This window comes from Ischnura elegans, chromosome 5 (genome assembly GCF_921293095.1).
Source record: "Ischnura elegans chromosome 5, ioIscEleg1.1, whole genome shotgun sequence".
In the NCBI taxonomy this organism is placed as follows: domain Eukaryota; kingdom Metazoa; phylum Arthropoda; class Insecta; order Odonata; family Coenagrionidae; genus Ischnura; species Ischnura elegans.
This window is the reverse complement of record NC_060250.1, coordinates 74,377,877-74,396,404: the sequence shown is the minus strand read 5'-3', so window position 1 is coordinate 74,396,404 and position 18,528 is coordinate 74,377,877. Positions and strand designations below refer to the sequence as shown.

Here is an 18,528-nt window from a genome sequence, read left to right as displayed (position 1 = left end):
ACAAAGATGAGATTAGTGGATTACTTCACAAACCTAAGTTTCACAAGATGTGCCAACCACCATCAAGTCAAGTAGACGATGGTTGTTTGGCTGTAGAATCAAATTTTATGAAAAGTTCCATAAGTTGAGTGAGATGAGTTCATTATTGAGTAATTGAGTATTATTGAGAAATGAGTTCATTAATTTTAGTAAAAATCTAATTAAAACCTCAGAATCAATCAAATGAATATCCATGCCAAGAATATGAGAGATGACACTTGTATGTCCAATAAATAATACATTCATTCACCTAATACTCATATAGTAATAGGTGCAGTACAACAATTACATTCCTTAAAACTCTCAACGATACAATTAGCAAGTATACTGGTATTATAACAAAATAATATTGAGTAATTAAATTACCTTTTAATTTTGAACTACTTTACAATAAAATATGTACATTCCAGTACTGACTCAACAAACAACAGGAAACTGGATGGCATATTACTTAAAATGCTTTAACATTTACTTCAATTGATCTAGGTATGGAACAGTGGCAAGATCTCCAACTGCAGACATGCACAGCTTTCCACTTGCTATCTTCTTTCCAGCCTGTAATAAATTGATAGATCACATGAAAAAATTTGAGTACCCTTTGAACAGCCCATTTGTATCACCAAAAATAACCATCAGTCTTGAAGAGATGCACATATCAATGTGGAGTAGCAGCATTATAAAATTACAATTTAATAGCGACTCATAAATATATGCTTTTATACTTAAACATTTACATTTTACATCTGAACAATGCTGAAAGCTGCCATATTAGAAAAAGTCAGTGTTTAAAGACAAAGTGTATGAAGGAACTAATTGCTCTAAACAGTGGTAATACGGACAACAGATTCAAAAACGTACGTCCAATCAATGCCACCACTATTTGCTTTTCATGTGTTTAACGAAGTGATTTTAGTAAAATTTATTTTCTGTGAAGGATAAACTGACTATATGAGTTAATAATCAGATAATAAGACTTTCCTTTGAAAGTGACTCATTCTCTACAGATTTAAAAAGATATACCTATTATTGTCGCAAAAAGAGGAAATTTAATTTAAACAAATACAATTTTTAACATTGCCAACAGTGATACCAAAAGATTGGCACAAAGGGTAGAGAAAAGAGGGGTAATACTTATTCAACATCTATGTACTTCCCAACAAGCTTCCTCAATAGACGTGTTGCAGGGGGTGTTAGTTAAACCAGACATTAAAAAGGAAATGCTCTAAAGAAGTTCCGCTAAGTATTTAGGTAAGTAAGTCCTTTTTTGTTCAACAGGAAAAGACACACTCATATAAATCCATTTGGCAAAATGTCTCTCTCTTAATGTATCGTTACTGTCGCACCTGGAAATACCAATGAAACATCATATTGGAACATAGAGATGTCTTACAGAGCAGCACAAAAAAAAATCATATTGGAACCCTAGTGGGGATACAATATGATTTTTTTGTGCTGCTCTGTAAGCTTCAATTCTTTCTCTCTGTAAGTCTTCCAATTGCTCGAGCTATTTAAGGCTAGTGTAGAGCCTCCAAGTCTCTAGCAGCTACCAGCCTAATACATTTAACATCTTTAAAACGCTTCCTGAATGCACTGAAGCAGTTCTTGACGACCATGAAGCTTTCCTTATATTCATGGATTAAGTCTTTTTGCACCAGATCTTACATGCTCGTTGCATAATCCAGGTGTGGTCGGATGAATGCAAAATAGCACCTCTCTTTTACTTTATCATTCGAAAAACTTCCCATAATATGCTCGACAAACCTAGCTTCTTCAAGGCTCTTCCATAAATATTTCCTGTGTGTGTTCCATAAGATAGGTTCGAAGTTATTGTAACTCCCTGACTTCACTCATCTGTCGCCTTTATGTTGACACCATCCACATAGGGATAGTTGGACAACATACGCAAGAATTATATCGCTGTGAATTTGCTCACATTAAGTTCTAGTCCCCACTCTTGGCTCTACAAGTGAACGTTGTTTAAATTTGATGTTAGAATTTCAAAGTCAAACTGATCAAATTTTGCTATAGCTGACAGTGTCATCAGCAAATAAACATATTTTATTTAATGCGGGAGCAGAGGCTATTTATGTTTATAATGAACAAAAAAGGGTGCTACATTGTGGAACACCTAATGTCACTTATACTGCATCAGTACCAATTCCGAGCTATTATACTTCCGAGCATCCAGAACTACTTTATGTTCACCATCACACAGAAAGTGGTGTATCCAGTTTACGACTGTTTCATTTAACCTGCTTGACTGTAATTTTTATAAATTTTTTGAGGTAATTTATCAAAATCTTTCTTAAAATCTGTAAATAATGAGCTAACTTCTCATTTTGATTCACCAGAATTTTGAACATCATGAATAAATAACACACAATGTTTTGCTTGATCTACTTTCCCTGAAACCATACTGACAGCCATGTAGAAAGTTAAGTCAGTCCAGAAAATTAATGATATTGCTAAAATTGATATGCTAGAGAATACTGTCAATAATACAAAGATGTTAATGACATTGGGAGATAGTTCTCTGGGTCATTTCTGTTTCCCTTTTTATAATATCAGCGTAATTTTTAATTTTCCAGTCTATTGGTACCTTTCCTTCGGAAAATGAATTCTTGAAATTATCTCTTAAGAAAGGTGCAATCTGTGGTGCTAGCTCAGGTTATACCCTCTGTAGTTTTATATTTATTTGTTAGTGGATGGATTGAAATCATTCCACTACAATCAACGAAATAAGAAAATGACTAAAAGGTACCAACAGTTATTAACCTCAGTTCTGTCTATTAATTCAGTGATGCCACAGTGTGCAGTAAAAATGTTAAAATTTTGTTCTCTCCATTCAAAATAATACCTGTAAAAGTGACTAAAAATTAATAGTTACTCAAGCTCAGCACCAGAAAAATGTAGAAACTAGGGTAATTTTTAATATTTCATGTAAAAGGTTGTTAACTAGAAAATTCATATCTCCCATGGACAACATGAGCAACCACAGCTTGAAATTGCTTTTAATTTTTTTTTCCAGAAATCATAAGGAAATTCTCAAGAAATTAAGTGGACTAAGATTCAAACTCTGCTAATCAAACATATTTCAAGTTGCTTAAATCCATTGTCCAATCAATCAAAGCTGGGGAAATAAATTGCTACAGCTACTCCAAACTTATGCATAAAAGGGGGCTTTTGAGGATTAACATCTAAGAAACCCTAAAAAAATCATCAAGCAATGAAGAGAAAAGATTTTCTATAAGTATTTTTGACATATAAAAATAATTGAATGCCTTTAAAAGAAACTCGCTCTACAATAATAATTTTTACCAACAATAATCTTAATTCAATACAAGTGGATCATCTACTTGAAAATACTTACAGCTTTTACTTCTGCAGCACTAATACCATCAACAGCAGCTATGATCTGAGAAGGAGCAGACATAGGGAGAGTGCATTCCTTGGAATGTGAAGCCAACAGGGCAGCCTGTAAACCAAGCTCCTCCGTAAATGTTTCTCCTTGCTCAAATGCCATTAAGAGGGCAGTTCGCAGCTGGGCTTTGCCTTTGTTGATCTCTACCTCACCAATGCTCTCAGCAGCACATCGAAGAGCTTTCACTCCAGCCTCAACAGCCTAAAATATGAATAGAAAGTAATTGTTCATTTGAAGCAGAGAGTAATACAACTGAAAAAGATAATGTTGAATTGGTCGTACGCAATCCATAAAAGATGTTTGATGATGATAGCTCCAGAATAGACTTCATAATTTTTCTGGAGCAGTAAGAACCTTAGAAATACACTTATAAGCTAAATTAATCATCAGTATTAACCTGAAATACAATAGACAAAAAATTTCTTTATGAAGTTTAATAGTAAATTACCTACGAAGCTTAAATCATACATAAACATGATGTAGAAAAAATAATAAAAAACTCAAAGAATTTCATCCGGATACCTGCAAACCACCAGAACAAAGGAGGAAGTGTGGCAATAAAACCTTGAGTCACAACAACAGGGAATCTGAATGAGGTGGAGGGAACTCCCATGAGTGCTATACAGGATTGACACCAAGGTAATGGAATAAGCTTCCCTAACAATGTATGTAATGCCTCTAAAATGTATTATCTCTCATTCATAAAACCTTAAAAAAACTGTGACAGTGTTATCGAACACATGGAAGTTTTATAATATTATTTGATAGGGGAGGGGAGGATTAGAAAGTGGAAGACTCCCTCATTTTGATGAAAATTTTTATACTTCCAGCCTTCCTCGAGAATTGATTGCAGACTGGTTATTACTGTAGAAGTCTGTTATTACAAGTATGGCCTAAGCAAGGGTAGCTCTATACTAAGTGATTTTTTGTGTTGATCAGCCCATGTGGAAAAGCAAAGGGAAATCATCCAGTATAAATTAGTCGAGTGTTTGTTACGACGACTCCATGGCGTTGAGCTGTCCATCTTCCCGTTTCCTCTAAAAGTATTTTTGTGCATCGTGTTTCGCTTTCCTTGCCTTAAGCCGTCCTGCACCTCCGCCTCGCCTCGCGTGCATAGTCACCTGCTAGAGTGGGCGTAAACACTTCCGTGTCCGAATTTGATGCAAATATTTTGCACTCAAATTTGCGGTCACCACAGAAGATAGTATTCCCAGAGGTGACTTAATAATTGATTATGGGTGACATCAAGGGATTTTGAAAATTTAGGGAGTGCATATTTCATTTGCATTAGCACGGGCATTATTACTAGATCGGTAAGGCATGACTCAGTGAATTACTCACCATGAGTAGGCTGCCAGACCTTTTTGGTCGAATTCCATCATGGGAATATGAAAGAATTCAGGTGATTGGGTTTGGGAGAGGAGGGAATGATTCTAACAATTGTACAGAAGCAGAAGATGAAGTGGCTGATGCACAGCTGTTGCAGACTTTATCTGCAAAAGTCTTATAAGATGGGTAGCCTCTGTAGTCAGCAGGATGAGCACTGGAGCAATTCACACATTAGGCAGATTGAGGTTTAAAAAGTTTGCGCTCCATATGAGAATGATAGTCTCCACAGCGAACGCAACAAGTTTTCACTCTGCAGCTTTTGTGTGAGTAACATTGACAGCAAGCTCATTGTGGTGCACCAACTGATTGCTTGATAATTTCAACTTTGACTGCAAAGCTAGGGAGGTGCATGAATGACATGAATTTACCCTTATTCCTAGGCAGCCAATTTAGTGTGTCTAGATAATTATCAAGTCCCTACCAAGCACTCAACTGAATTCTCTAATCAGTGAGGCTGAAAATATCTTATTTAATTGCCAGCTCCTGTGCTCAGTGAGAGTAATGAGGGAAGATGGATTTGACATTTTCCCAAGGAAAAGTGGGTGCAAGGGGAGTGAGTGCTCCAGCTATGGAATTTCCCTCTAACTGTGACCACTACATAAATATTCAATTTGCATGCATAGTAATTTCTAAGAGTAGTTTTTTGACAACAACATGCTGGAGCACTCATTGCTAGTTGGCTGCAGTTCAGCATTGTTAAGTAACCTGTGCTGCGTAAGATAAATGGATAGCAAAAACGGAAATATAAAAAAAAAGCTTTGGGAGAATGACAGCCACCATTTCTTGCTTATTAAATAATTAATGACCCATAATGCCTCATAAATGTATCACTCCAGTTACACAACTTAGCTTAAAAAGAATTCCTCACGATATTAAGAGAATCAAAAATAATTAGCTACATTTAATAAATATATAATGACAAATTGATTAACCACTGACTCATTGATACAAACCTCCTGCCCAAACGGTGATGGATGAGGATATTTGGCTTACTGCACGTAAAAGTAAAAAAAAATTCATCGGGAGAAGAAATCTGAAAACTTGAAAAAGTCGATTAGTTTTCGAGATATATCGACTTGAATTAACATGGGAGCCTTATGGGACTAAAACTTTTTCACTTTTATTATGTATTTCTAAATATGTGAGGAACATGACATTCCCTTGACGTAAACTAGATTTTTTGGTTGATTTTTTGATGTGGTTGTCAATGCGATGAATTAATATTTAGTATTTTTTATGATTTTTTGAACGTTTTCTATGCTTTTCTTATGGAAAAACTTAAGGAATTTTTTTGACCAACTTGCAATAATTGTACGACAAATTCCTTGAAATATAAGGTGGAGGATTTTTTGGTTGATTTTTTGGCTATCTTGGAATTTTCATATGTCGAAACATTTCCGAGGAATAAACGATTTCGATTTTACATTGTCGTGATGGGCGAATTTTCAAACTCGGATTTCGGCGTTGAGACATGTGCCATATGAAAATTTGGAATCTCCTAGAAAAACCGTATAGGGTGCTTCGCACCCTAACGTTTCAGCCTACTTTCCCCGTAACCCTCTTGGTTAATTCATAATTAAATTCCGAAAAATATCCTGCATGCGAAAAATCATTTCATCATCATCAAAAAGCATTTTTTTGTGGAGCATACAATCTTGAATATCTTAGCAATCGTTCAAGCTAGGCAAATGAAATTTTCAGGGTAATAATATTATTAAAATGGTCAACTTTTGCAATGATGACCATTCCGCTCGGTCGATTCGTGTGCGAGTTATATCGATACTCATCTCCTTAGTTACGCTTTATTCGCTAATAACTTTGTTGTTAATGAAGGTATGAATATGAAAGTCACATATATAAAAGCTGCTAATGTGTTTTATCCGACAAAAGTTAAATCAAGCGGATTGAATGATTAGAGCCGAATTAATTATCGATCCAAGTGTGCATTCGATAGATCCCTTTTTTAGACTTATTTACATAGTTACGGGCATATAAATTTTAATATATTGGTAAGATAGAAAAGCACTATGCACACATGCAAATAATTTTGATGGGTCACGATTCCTAATGAAAATATGTCGATATGAAATTATATCGATAGGACTCATTTTCTCCTTTGCTATTGACTGTACCTCTCCGATATTTTCAGGGTAGTACCTGATCGGTAATATAGATGTTTCGTTATAATAAGGGCTCCATGGCAACCATAGTTATCATTTTATATCGACATTTAATTTCAATGTAAAGTAAATGGCGATACACTCATATCGTTTTTACGTACGATTTCATTCAGGATTTAGAAGTGGTTGCTAAGGATAGAAGTGATTGTTGATGTCTGGTAAACCAACTCTACTACACGTAAGCGTAACCAATTCATTATTTTGGTTTAAACATTGACTTCTTTTTTTACTTTCAATGACGTTTGCATGCATTACACCATTTCAAAATGCTAAACTATATTTATGTATTTTTTATATTTGATTGTTTTTAACAGTTTTAATTTCCCTTTGATAGTATATCTCCTTTCCAAAATTACACACTATATTATGCATCATTGAAATACGAAAAATTCAATATTCAGGGCGCATCCTTACCTATTCTTTCATCAAATCATTTCAGCCGCATTATTGATTGCCTAATGTGCGGAATAATTTCAATCATAGTAACCGGTAATACTGACTATTATATACCAGGGTTGCTTTTTCCCGTGGTTATTTAACCACACGAAATTACGGATAGTATGCTATTAAAATATTTACTTACGTTTTCTAGCATAAGTAGGGCCTATATGTTATGCCTGTTGCATACTTCTTTATCAACGCTGAAATTTGGGGTTACGGAGACTACACCCTCACATAATTCATCGTTTAAGAATGTTTTACATTACATGGGATTCAAGTAGTCGGGAATCGATATCTAATAAAGCTCGCGTAAGGCGTCACGACAAATGAATGCCATAACCAAAAATTGAGTTAATTCGGCGAAGACAATTTGCTGTGAATATGTAATGATTATGAAAAAATCTTGCGCGACCTGTTATGAAAGCCGTGTTACGCTGATTTGCGTTGGTGGCGCCATCTATTCAGTGATAGTAAAAATATATTTTAGAATATCTATTTTCATGTGTATTGTTAATAAAAAAAACTTTCGCGCATGGTGATACTTTTGTGTCCCAATATTTCGCGTTCATATTGCCATCTCCCACCTCACAAATAAGAGCAGGTTTTAGAATAGCTAATTTTATGGCTGTTTGTGAAAATAATTTACAGGCCAGGTGATAGCTATCTTTCACATTATTCCGCGCTCATATATTTATGAATAGATGAACAGTTATGATGTGTATGAATTGTCGAATTTGATAAATAAACCTCAAGGAATATGCGAATGCTGGATTTTTGAGGACAGAGCGTTTGAGCTTCTCTTGGTTAAAAGGTGGTAACATTTAATAGATCCGCGCTTTTTGGATTTCTGTCTTCGTAATTAACTTGATCGGCTGGGTATTGGTGCATCGAATTGGTCTCAGTACGATAGTAAAAAAAGCTGTTATATTTTTTAAGTATGTTGGGTTCAAACCTTCATAATCAGAAGGAGAAAAGCTACAATTCTAGGACAAGGGTCAAAATACGAAAAATCGGCGATATTTCACAAGTGCATCCGTCGTTAATTTTATATTTCTCTTCATTACGTAAATATTCAATTCAAAACGGTCTTAATGATTATATCATCGTGGTTACTAAGACGGCGTTAAGTATTGTTGAGAGCGAAAGAGCGTATCCTCCGTCTATTTCATCTATTAAAACGATATTTTAAGTGTTTTCTTTCCCTTTTTAAGCAACCTATGGACCCAATACTCGAACACACGTGACACAAACATGTTCCCACCCCCCTCCAAAACCTGCTTGACGAATTCAAGCGCCCATCGACTCGTTAATATATAAATTTAAATTAAATATTGTTTTGATTGATATAAGCCAGCATTACCTTATGATGAATACTGATCAGTCAGGCAATTTTAACATCAAGCAGCAAAACACCAGAGCAGAAAGCAAAATACTTGCTAAATGCCTTAGCACTTCACTCATCAGTCTCGTCATCTAATCATCACGTCAGCATTCATTGTTACAACATTACTCCAAGCTATTTTAGGTCAGCAATAGAGAACCCATAGCACATAAGTGGATGCAAAAAGAATCCTTTACAAACCTTTCCAGCTGTCTGGGCAGGGGCAGCAAGAATAAAGCCAAAGAGGCCAGCATCAGAATGTGCAATTGACAATGCAGACACAGCAGCATGAGCATCTGCCCCAGCAACTCCTTTTGTCAGAGGGTTGCAATTACTGCCAGAGCCCCACTTAACTTGAGGCCCAACACCAAGGGCATACTGCAAGACAGAGTAAGCAAGAGCCTCCTTGCCACTGTTGAGCCTGTTAAAAAAGAATGAGTCTTTATAAAAATTGTAAACAATGGTATTCCATTGGTTTATTCTTGTAATGAACCTGTTTAGCATTTGAAAATCACTTTCCTTTCATTAAAATCAATTTCATTATTATTAATCAATTGTTAGAATTAATAAATGCTCGACAAAAGAACACTTTAGATAAAGGATGGGAAGAAGGCCAACAGCAATAGCAAGTATAAGCTGTGGTGATGTATTGATATTTATTTTTTTTAATGTTCACATGATTGCTTATGTGTTTCCTACTCTAAGAGCCAGTACTATATGCTATAGTGAGATAATGCATGCTCCAATATTGTTTAATCATGAGTATAAGCTTATATCTCCTCTAAATTGTGTAATATCTATGTGCCTTGAAAAAGAGACTTTTTTCCCCGTGACCATGAATGAGTATTTTTTTTTACTAAAAGGAACTTCAGACTCACGATTTTTTTTCACCAGGATCTTTGCTCATACATTAATGATTACTTTAAACTTAACCATGACTCTGTATTCTCATGGCCTTTCCCTGTGGATGCTGACAATGAAAAATGTTACAAGCGAGATTTTTTTGTAAACTTTATTTTTTTGCAGCTGAATTACTCCATGCAGTGAATATTTAATGGCAATCGTGGGATCATCATGGATCACTTATCCTTAGAAAAAAAATCATGCCTTTTCATCAGACAAGAATGGAGTTATGGATGAAAATAAAAAAATCACCATGTGTTGCACGTTGCGGCACTTTAGGGGTCACACCCAACTTTCAATTGCTCATATTTCATCAACAATTGAAATTTGGGGGCTAAAATTGTACACAATTTCTAATTATACCAGAATGTATGACCATTGCAAGATTCATGAAAATCCGAGTCGGTGGGTGTCATGGCCTGGTTGATTTGAAAATGACCCTGAAGGTTTTTTCCCGCAGATGATAACAGTTAAATTTCACTTTATCCTTGTTTGTTCTTAATAAAAAAAAAAAATGAGTAGTCCTCCAAAATATTTGGATAAACAACTACATACCAACCAACAGGATAAAAATGTATAATTTAATTTTCTTCCAAATCTGAGGATAATAAATCATTTTCAAGGTAGAATGACAAACAATTTAATAATTAAACAATTAAATATTTATTTTCATGGGGGACAGTAATTCTTATATGGCAAGACATTATACTGTTGATTACCCTAATTTCATTTAATTTCACAGCAAGTTTCAATATTTTGCACCACATCCACATTGAAAATGAGGAAAAGTTAAGATGGGTTTAAAATATAAATAACATGGATACAGGGAAATGGAGGAATTATTGGTAAGGAAGAGGCACAGTCACTTATCAATTACTTATGTTGCAAATACACATTATATAATGAGCACAATTTGAAATGTGATGCTGATGAACTTACCCTGCAGAGTGTCCTGCAACAGCTACACATGCAAATTGGGAACCAGTGTCATGCCTCAACTCATCAGCATGGAATTTAGTAGGTTCAGCGACAAAATTTCCAGCACTAGGCTTAACATGCAGAGTATGACCCAGGTTCATAAGCAGTGTTAGATCCATTCCTACTCCAACAAGAGCAGTACGATCGGCAACAAACATTGAGTTTACATAATGTTTCAACTGAAATTCAAAGAAAATATTTATGAGACTTAACATATTTGTTGTCAATTTGTTTCAACAAATTTGAAACAACGTTTTAAATTTTAGGAATGTACGTATGTTATGTGTTAATTTTGGGTGTTTTTTTGCAATGATTATTTATGTTTCTCCCTAATGTAATGAGATATTTTTCAATTTGACGCCTTCCAATGTCTCTAAAACCATTCGGAAATAAAGACTATTATTATTGTTAACACTAGAACAATATATGATTAGAAATACTAGAAATAAAGGAAGTACTAGCCTAACACCGCATAAAATATCTACAATATTTTAAATACTTGATCAACAGCTATAATTCAGATATTAAGGGATTAGATATAAGGAACCTGAAATTTTGGAAATAGGTTTTTACACAAATTTACTTATAACAGCATTAATGTTGATAATTCAAAGTTTAAAGAAATAAGAAGTTTAAATTTGCCATTTCAACAGCAGAAAAATTCACCAAAATTTTGCTAATAACTTATTATTCACTATATCTAACACATTTTAGGTGTTACTAAGATATTTTAGGGAAAATATATAATATTATTGAAGTTTTATTTTAATGAACAAGAAAAGAAGCACAATGAAAGCCATTCCATTTGTAAAAAATTTTTTGTTTTTTTCCAGATTTTTGTTTTTTTTTTCCTGAAAAAATTTTTTTCCTGTTACAGCAGTGTGTTAACAGATAAGAGAACAAATCTAAAAGAAGACAATTTGGTCACAATACCAATACTTCATTTGAAATTACAGACATTTAAATGTAATTTCTCTCTCTATGTAAGCTCGATGTATGGATACACGAAAGATAAAATACATAAAATAGGTGAATTCAGTCAATACTCCATATACATATATTATTGCTTAAATTATTCCCGGTCGATAATATCCTAATTTTAGGGCAATGGGTGGGCCACTTAAAGCATGGCTCTCAATCAACATAAAATATTTTGCCGTTAAAATAACACTGATTTCAGGGCAAAATAACATCGCTTTTGTAAAAATATATCACCACTTTTGGCTACAAAATAACCCCACCTTTTGAATGTCCCTAGTCATAACTGCTCCTTTTGGAAATAATTACTCCTAAGGTAAGCAAAAAGAGTTGATTCCGGACAAACTAATGAATTCTTTGACTGATAACAAACTTGTATTTTGCCATCTTCGCATGACCCCCAAATGATGGTATGGTATTTGGAGGAGCGACCGACAGCTGAGGTCATTTGCACCATGAGGGAAGGGTGTGGAAGGAAGGGTGGAGAGAAACCCGGCGTCAGCGTTAGCCTGCTCTTAGCGAAAGGCGCCAAGGGGACCACGGCTTAACGTCCCATCCGACGGACGGAGTGTTGCGCTTGAAATGTCCTCCACACAACACTCAAGCAGGGATCGGGCAGTCTGAAAATTCTCTGCCACTGCCGGGATTTGAGCCCGAGCCCGCCAGGTGGGAAGCCAACACTCTAGCCACACCCCCAAATGACAGCACTCCACAGCGAACTGATATGACACCTGTGACAGAGGGTCTGGAGTGTTGCTGATATGGCAGGGCACTAAAAAATAGGCATATAAATCTGCGTAATGCACCATGGAACTTTTCCTGAACAAAATTTTGGAAAATATAACTCGGGCAGACCATACATAATTTGAACAGGTGACACTGCAGTTTATTCAAAGGAAGGTTATGGTGAAGGCAGCAACAATGCAGGGCACCTATAAAGGACAAGTCTTGGCAGGCAGATATAAACAATTCTGTTTCTCTGGATGAAATAGTGTCCCCACTACGTAATTTAGAAATTGCTGTTACCATTATTTTTACAGCTTTTCCTTTAGTAATCAACCACTTCTAAGGGGAGGTTATTCAATGTTAAGCATTAATGTACTAACCATTTCTGGGTTATGCTTCCCAATCATGTATCTAGGTGAGTAAATAGAATTTCCAAGTCCACCCCTAAAAGCAGCTTTATGCAGTAATTCTACAGCCAATACCTGAAAAATGCAATGAAAACTTGGATTAAAAGTTTCAAAAACAAGTAGGAAATCAAAATTACATCTACATCAATAAATATACACACAAGCTCTGACAAATAATTGATTTTTATTTGACAAATTAAAAATAATTGCAATGTGAATTAATGGTATTTATAAATGTTCATTTCATAAAATTGCCTCAGTGATTAAGATAATGTGAGTCAAATGGGCCAAAATTTTATCTACGTTCAATTTCAAGTTCACTAAGTGAACAAAAACAATGCCTCAATGAGAGTGATAATTGGTCAATGGTGAGGGAGAAATTGAAATACTTCATTGAAAAAAGAAAGGTAAATAATAAGATTCTCTTGAAATTCTAGACATAAATCAACATAAAATCCAGAGCAATCTTCTGATACACAAAAATTTCTTCAACTCTCCTTGCCATTAATGGCTATACAATTCAAAGAATCCACACCCGCAAAAGCCACCAGTTGCATCCACAGAAAGTCATCTCCTGACTCACCACTTCTCCCTCCCACATAGAAGGTTGGCCCTATTTCTCTAACCACAGCCATGACTTTTACGAGATTTATCATCTTGAAACCTAAAAATTTTTCAAGGTTTTCTACATTTATTTATTTTTCCATGCCAACCAAACCTTTCATGAACAACCCCATCAAATCTCCCTCCACCCACAGAAAAGCGATAGGTGATGACAAAGAGGACAACATTCTGGAGGAAAAAACCCAAGACCCTGAAAAACAACCATTTCTCCCACAACCCTTTAAATCCCCATTGTCTGACATAAAACCCTCTTCCTTTCTCTTAGCCCCTCCCCACTGGCAAAATGACCTATTTGAGGACAAACTTGGTGAAGCTCACTTGATAATGCTATAATGCATAACAAAAGATGTGGTGAGCCAATAAATAAAGAAAAAACTCATCTATGTCTCATTTACTCAATTTAAGTACATGGGAATAGGAATATAATGCAGGGAAATTAACAGTCTGAGTTTATCATCAGACATAAGAAAACTTTAAAAACCGAATAATTCTAAACCCATTTACCCATTTAAAGAGGATTGTGGTCAACCCACAAACAGAGGTGTGCTGAATTTGAAATGAGCTCTAATACTTCTGCAACATTAACCATCCTGGAGTAAACAATATTTTTCAATGGGAAACATTCCTTTAAGTGCCTAAAAATTTTCATTTCTAAAATTTGCACATTTATGTACTCATCTCAGGGCTCATGCATAAAATTTAATTCTATATTCAGTGACAAGCGAAGTATTATTCACAACTATTAACCCCTTCCAACTTGTCCCTAACCAGGGGCGGATCCAGGATTTCTTTCTGGGAGGGGCACAAGCAAGGCCGTTTCCAGGATTTTGTTCAGGGGGGGCACAAGGATACCTCGTCATACAAAAAGAACGAAATGATAATGGGACGGTATTAAAAATCTAGCATATTTTTTAGGGCCTGGGGGAGGCACGTGCCCCCTCCTGGTTCCACCTATGTCCCTAACAATGAAAATCTCAACTCACACCATAGTATTGATGACTTTAACCCAAAATAGGAACTTATGCCGGTTCTACACGCTCGGCTCAGCACCTAGGATCAGCCGTCCTGGCGGCTGATCTTGCCGTGTAGAGACGTTGCCACTGCTCAGCCGAGGGGGTCGGATCATCTCGCCTGGGACCCCCAGCTTAAGTTAAACGCTGCGCTGTTGTCATCAACTCTTTCTCACATGGCGCGTGTATTTGGTTGCGTTCGGTTCTCTTCTGAGTGTGGTTCTTCTCACTGAGCTCATAAATGACTAAGTTAGCGGCGCGTGCTCGAAATGGGATTTTGGATGAGACCAACGTCCTTACTGGAATATTATAATACGTTCAGAGTGAACAAGAAATTTAAAGCCCTTATCGTCGTCGCCTTCTCGTCAGTGTTCTTGCAATCTTCTCGCGGTCACCTTCATAGCCATTCCATTGATGATCCAAAACAGTCGTAATATTTAATTAACGGAGTCATAATATACCAAATATATATTTAGGACTTTTTTCGATATAAAAACTTCAAAATTTTCTACTTAACCTGTAACAAAACCTGAGGAAGTATTATCGCCCTAGCCGACAAAAAATCATCTGAATTATTCTAAATTCATATCCTTCCGTAGAAGTACCACAGATAATAACTCGGGAATACACTGATCTGCCAAAATAAATCCGGTAGTTATCTGCTTTGCTAGAAATTTTTCCATAAAATGCTTCAGTGCTCGCCGATTCTCCAGTGTTCTTAAGCTTTCAGTTATTGCCATCAGATGGCGAGGGGTCGACTTAAGCCTCTCGTTGAGAATGGGTTCGCGCTGAGCGATTTGGCTGAGCTAAGCCGGATGAGCTGATCCGAGCATGTAGAACAGGCATTAACATCACATTGTAACAGCTTTGTTGCTCTGAGTGAACCACCCTTTCCTTCATTACTTACTGCAAGATAGCCCAGAAAGAAAGGAAGATTAGCTTACTTAGATTCATCCCTTATATCTGTAGAGTAGTTAATGAATGACCCCTTAAGCAGGACATTAAAATTCTAAGATAATTGAAAGAAGTTAGCATTTCCAATTTCACAAAGCAAGTGGAACCTGGAATTAGGTCTATCTCATAATATATGATGACTAGGCTTATTATGCTTCGCCACTGATTGTAGGTGTTGGTGGTAATCTTGAAATAAGAAACACATGAAGATATTTATTAAGTAGTAGATCACGCCTCTGGCTCATAGAAAAATGGCAATTTTGCAATAACTACAAAATGAAAATTTAATGTTCCCAGACTAAAAAAAGAACCATTTGGGCCCGGACTGAGGGCACCACACTCCAAACTCCAACAATGATTTTAAAACGCTTAACTACCCACCCTTTGTTTTTGGGGGCCCATTCATAGAGGTCCAACCACAAAAAAAAATGTTAGCAAGGATATTTTGCTAAGCTGGTAAATAATATTTTGCTAATACAGTAGACTTTCATTAATATGAACAAAATTATTACTAAGTTCTTGTTTTTACAAAAAAAATTGTTGGTCCCGACGAAAAGGGTAATCCAATCTATAGTAGAAGAAACATTATTAAAAAATTTTCGTTATTACGGAATTACAAACCTCAGTCCCAGTCCTGGCGGTTAAAAACTGAAGCTTATAACGAAGTTCCACAAATAAACAACAGCATTATGGTGGATATACACTACACTACATCATAATCATTGCGCTACATTTAAGTTCTCCTCGTAAACTGTGCCCATGAGTGCCAATTATAGTTTTTTCTTCAATATGCAATGTCCGTACCCACAAAACATCATATAATAAGCTCCATTCCTGTGGAATCATGGTGATCCACTCGCTTATGCTTGTAAATTACAAATAGTATGTCCTCTCCATGCATGACTCTGAAGCTATTCCACAGCACAAGTGTAAGAACGGGAAATTAAAGAGACAAGGAATTTTGGCAATGTATTTTTTTTGCGATGATTCCCAAAAGAAACGCTCTAATGAGGTCAGTTTTTAAAAACCTCCAGTTTTTTAGTACCATGACCTTCCTAATATTGAGATTTTACTGTACAATTACTTAAGAGAAGAGAAACTGAACAGTCAGTGCCTCGCTAGATAGCTAGCACGGGGATAAAATTTTGCGTAGCACCTCAAACAGATTAATGATGATAACAGCTTATCTAAAAATGAAGAATGACAATTGTGGAGCAATGTAATCTAACGATTTTTGGATTCTAATATATGAAGTACAAGGATTGCCATACCTTCATGTAAATTGACAGCCCCATATAAAAACACCAGCTGAAACATGAAAGGAAGAAGAAGAGGCATAGTAAAGAAAAATGTTATATATTAACCTCAAACTTGGGGCTAGTCGCTCCTCAGTCCCTCATTATCCCAAAATGCACCATTTATTGCCCTAACTGAATGCAATGAGGTGCAAGTGAAGTGGGTGCTGTGCTGTCACCTTATCTGAGGCACTTTTATCCATAGAAGTTTCGCCTTTCACCACTCTAGAGTGGTTCATTTTTTTATTCAGGCCAGTAAATATTTTTAATGTTTCCTGCTAGCTAAAGAGAACACATAATCTAAATCTCACCAGACTTCAAGAAAGATTCCTCCTCATACGGGCACTTAAACCTACTTCGAGCAGGTGTATAATTTGATAAAATTGTCGATTGAGCACCCGATCAAGGAGTTTTTAGACAGTAAAACTTTTGAGGCTGATAAAAATCTGTCATTATAAATATTTTTTTACTCAATTATCTTCAAAGAAAGAGCATCTTACATGAGGGGTGCGGCTTGCCAAATCCAGCTTCATGCGGGGTATATTATCAGACAGCTCCCATGGTTTGAATTTCTGATGACAAACTACTTCCTCCAGAATTTTCAGCAGGTCTTCACTAAAACAGAGGAGATATAAGTAGCATAAAATTAATCCACGGGGTTGTGATTCGAATTCAAAGTTTAATTTAGATTCTTATCGTGAGCTAATTACAGGAAAATAAACACGAAGTACGATGTGATCCAAATGAAAGTTCAGTGGACCGAATGCTGAAACGGTTAACTTTCAACACATTCCCAAACAACGCAGAATAGTGTCAGTTAATAACATTAGAATAGCATAAGAATGTTGCAAACATATTACTAAATGAAGTCATCTAACTGATGGCTCCAGATCCACCGGTGGTTTACTAAAGCCACATATACAGGATTATATTATTACATTTTATCCCTCGTTGTCTCGAGAGTGTAAGCGAGTGTTTCTCGGCCAGCTGTGCAGGTAAGGTTTCCACCAGCTTGCTGAATGGTGCGGCGAATACCAAAATGAGAATAACTATCAGTTGAGAGACCAGCAGCAATCCTCAATGCATGTGAACAACCAAGATTTTCGGGTGTTTCAAATCGCGATCCAGCCCTGGAATAGATTAAAGAATTTAGAAATTCAAGACCAAATAAGATAGAGATTACTTATTGATTGAGAAGATGCAAGCAGCCTGACCTAAAAACAATGGACACTCGGGAAATGGGGGAGTTATTTTCTATTCCAGCAACAACAACTTTATTCGGTAATGCAGTGGCCTTGATTGGATGATGAGGAGGACTTGAACATGACTTCGACGTCTGTGTAGCGGCGGCTGCTTGGGTAGCAAAGTGATGCTTGGTCTGTAAATACGGAGGGGCTAGTTAGGAATGCGTTCCATAAGTCTTCTCATAGTACCAATAAGAATACACAAATCCATAGAAACGGATAACACTCGGAAAATTAAGTAAACAACAAAAGGTAATTACTAAAAATCGCAGACCAAGAGATGTAAATTTATATTCAGCATCGTCCAGTAAATAGCAAACTTAAGCTGAATATTCTAACAATCGATATACACAACATATATTTACCAATATATTTTTCAAGTGAGGTGATTTTGCGACATTTGATGCCATTTTTATCGTGAATCTTTCCAACTGCAATCCACCGAAATAATTCTTGATCGTCAATATGGAGGATGACCGAAAAAGGCCGTCGTCAATGAATGAATAACGAATTCCGAATAGCAATCCGTTTATACTGTCAGATGTTTGCGCACTTTTC

At 36.0% G+C, this 18,528-nt stretch overlaps 1 protein-coding gene across 1 annotated transcript; it reads right to left on the bottom strand.

Moving 5' to 3' along the window:
• Window positions 1–388: 388 nt before the first annotated feature.
• LOC124159057 (cytochrome b-c1 complex subunit 2, mitochondrial) lies at window positions 389–18,461 on the bottom strand. Its single transcript, XM_046534562.1, has 9 exons — window positions 18,336–18,461; window positions 17,941–18,104; window positions 17,665–17,856; window positions 17,227–17,341; window positions 12,817–12,918; window positions 10,694–10,911; window positions 9,053–9,272; window positions 3,410–3,661; window positions 389–594 (listed from the first exon to the last, which is right to left on the bottom strand). The coding sequence occupies exons 1-9, from the start codon at window positions 18,378–18,380 to the stop codon at window positions 508–510; spliced, it is 1,395 nt and encodes a 464-aa protein (XP_046390518.1). The 5' UTR covers window positions 18,381–18,461; the 3' UTR covers window positions 389–507.
• Window positions 18,462–18,528: the final 67 nt, after the last annotated feature.

Excerpts from the sequence above, each read along its gene's own strand:
- LOC124159057 (XM_046534562.1), bottom strand. The coding sequence starts at position 18,380 with ATGGCATCAAATGTCGCAAAATCACCTCACTTGAAAAATATATTG. Across the intron at positions 18,105-18,335 it reads CTCACTTGAAAAATATATTG|ACCAAGCATCACTTTGCTAC; the intron begins GTAAATATATGT and ends CCGTATTTACAG. Across the intron at positions 9,273-10,693 it reads GTTGCAGGACACTCTGCAGG|GCTCAACAGTGGCAAGGAGG; the intron begins GTAAGTTCATCA and ends CTTTTTTAACAG.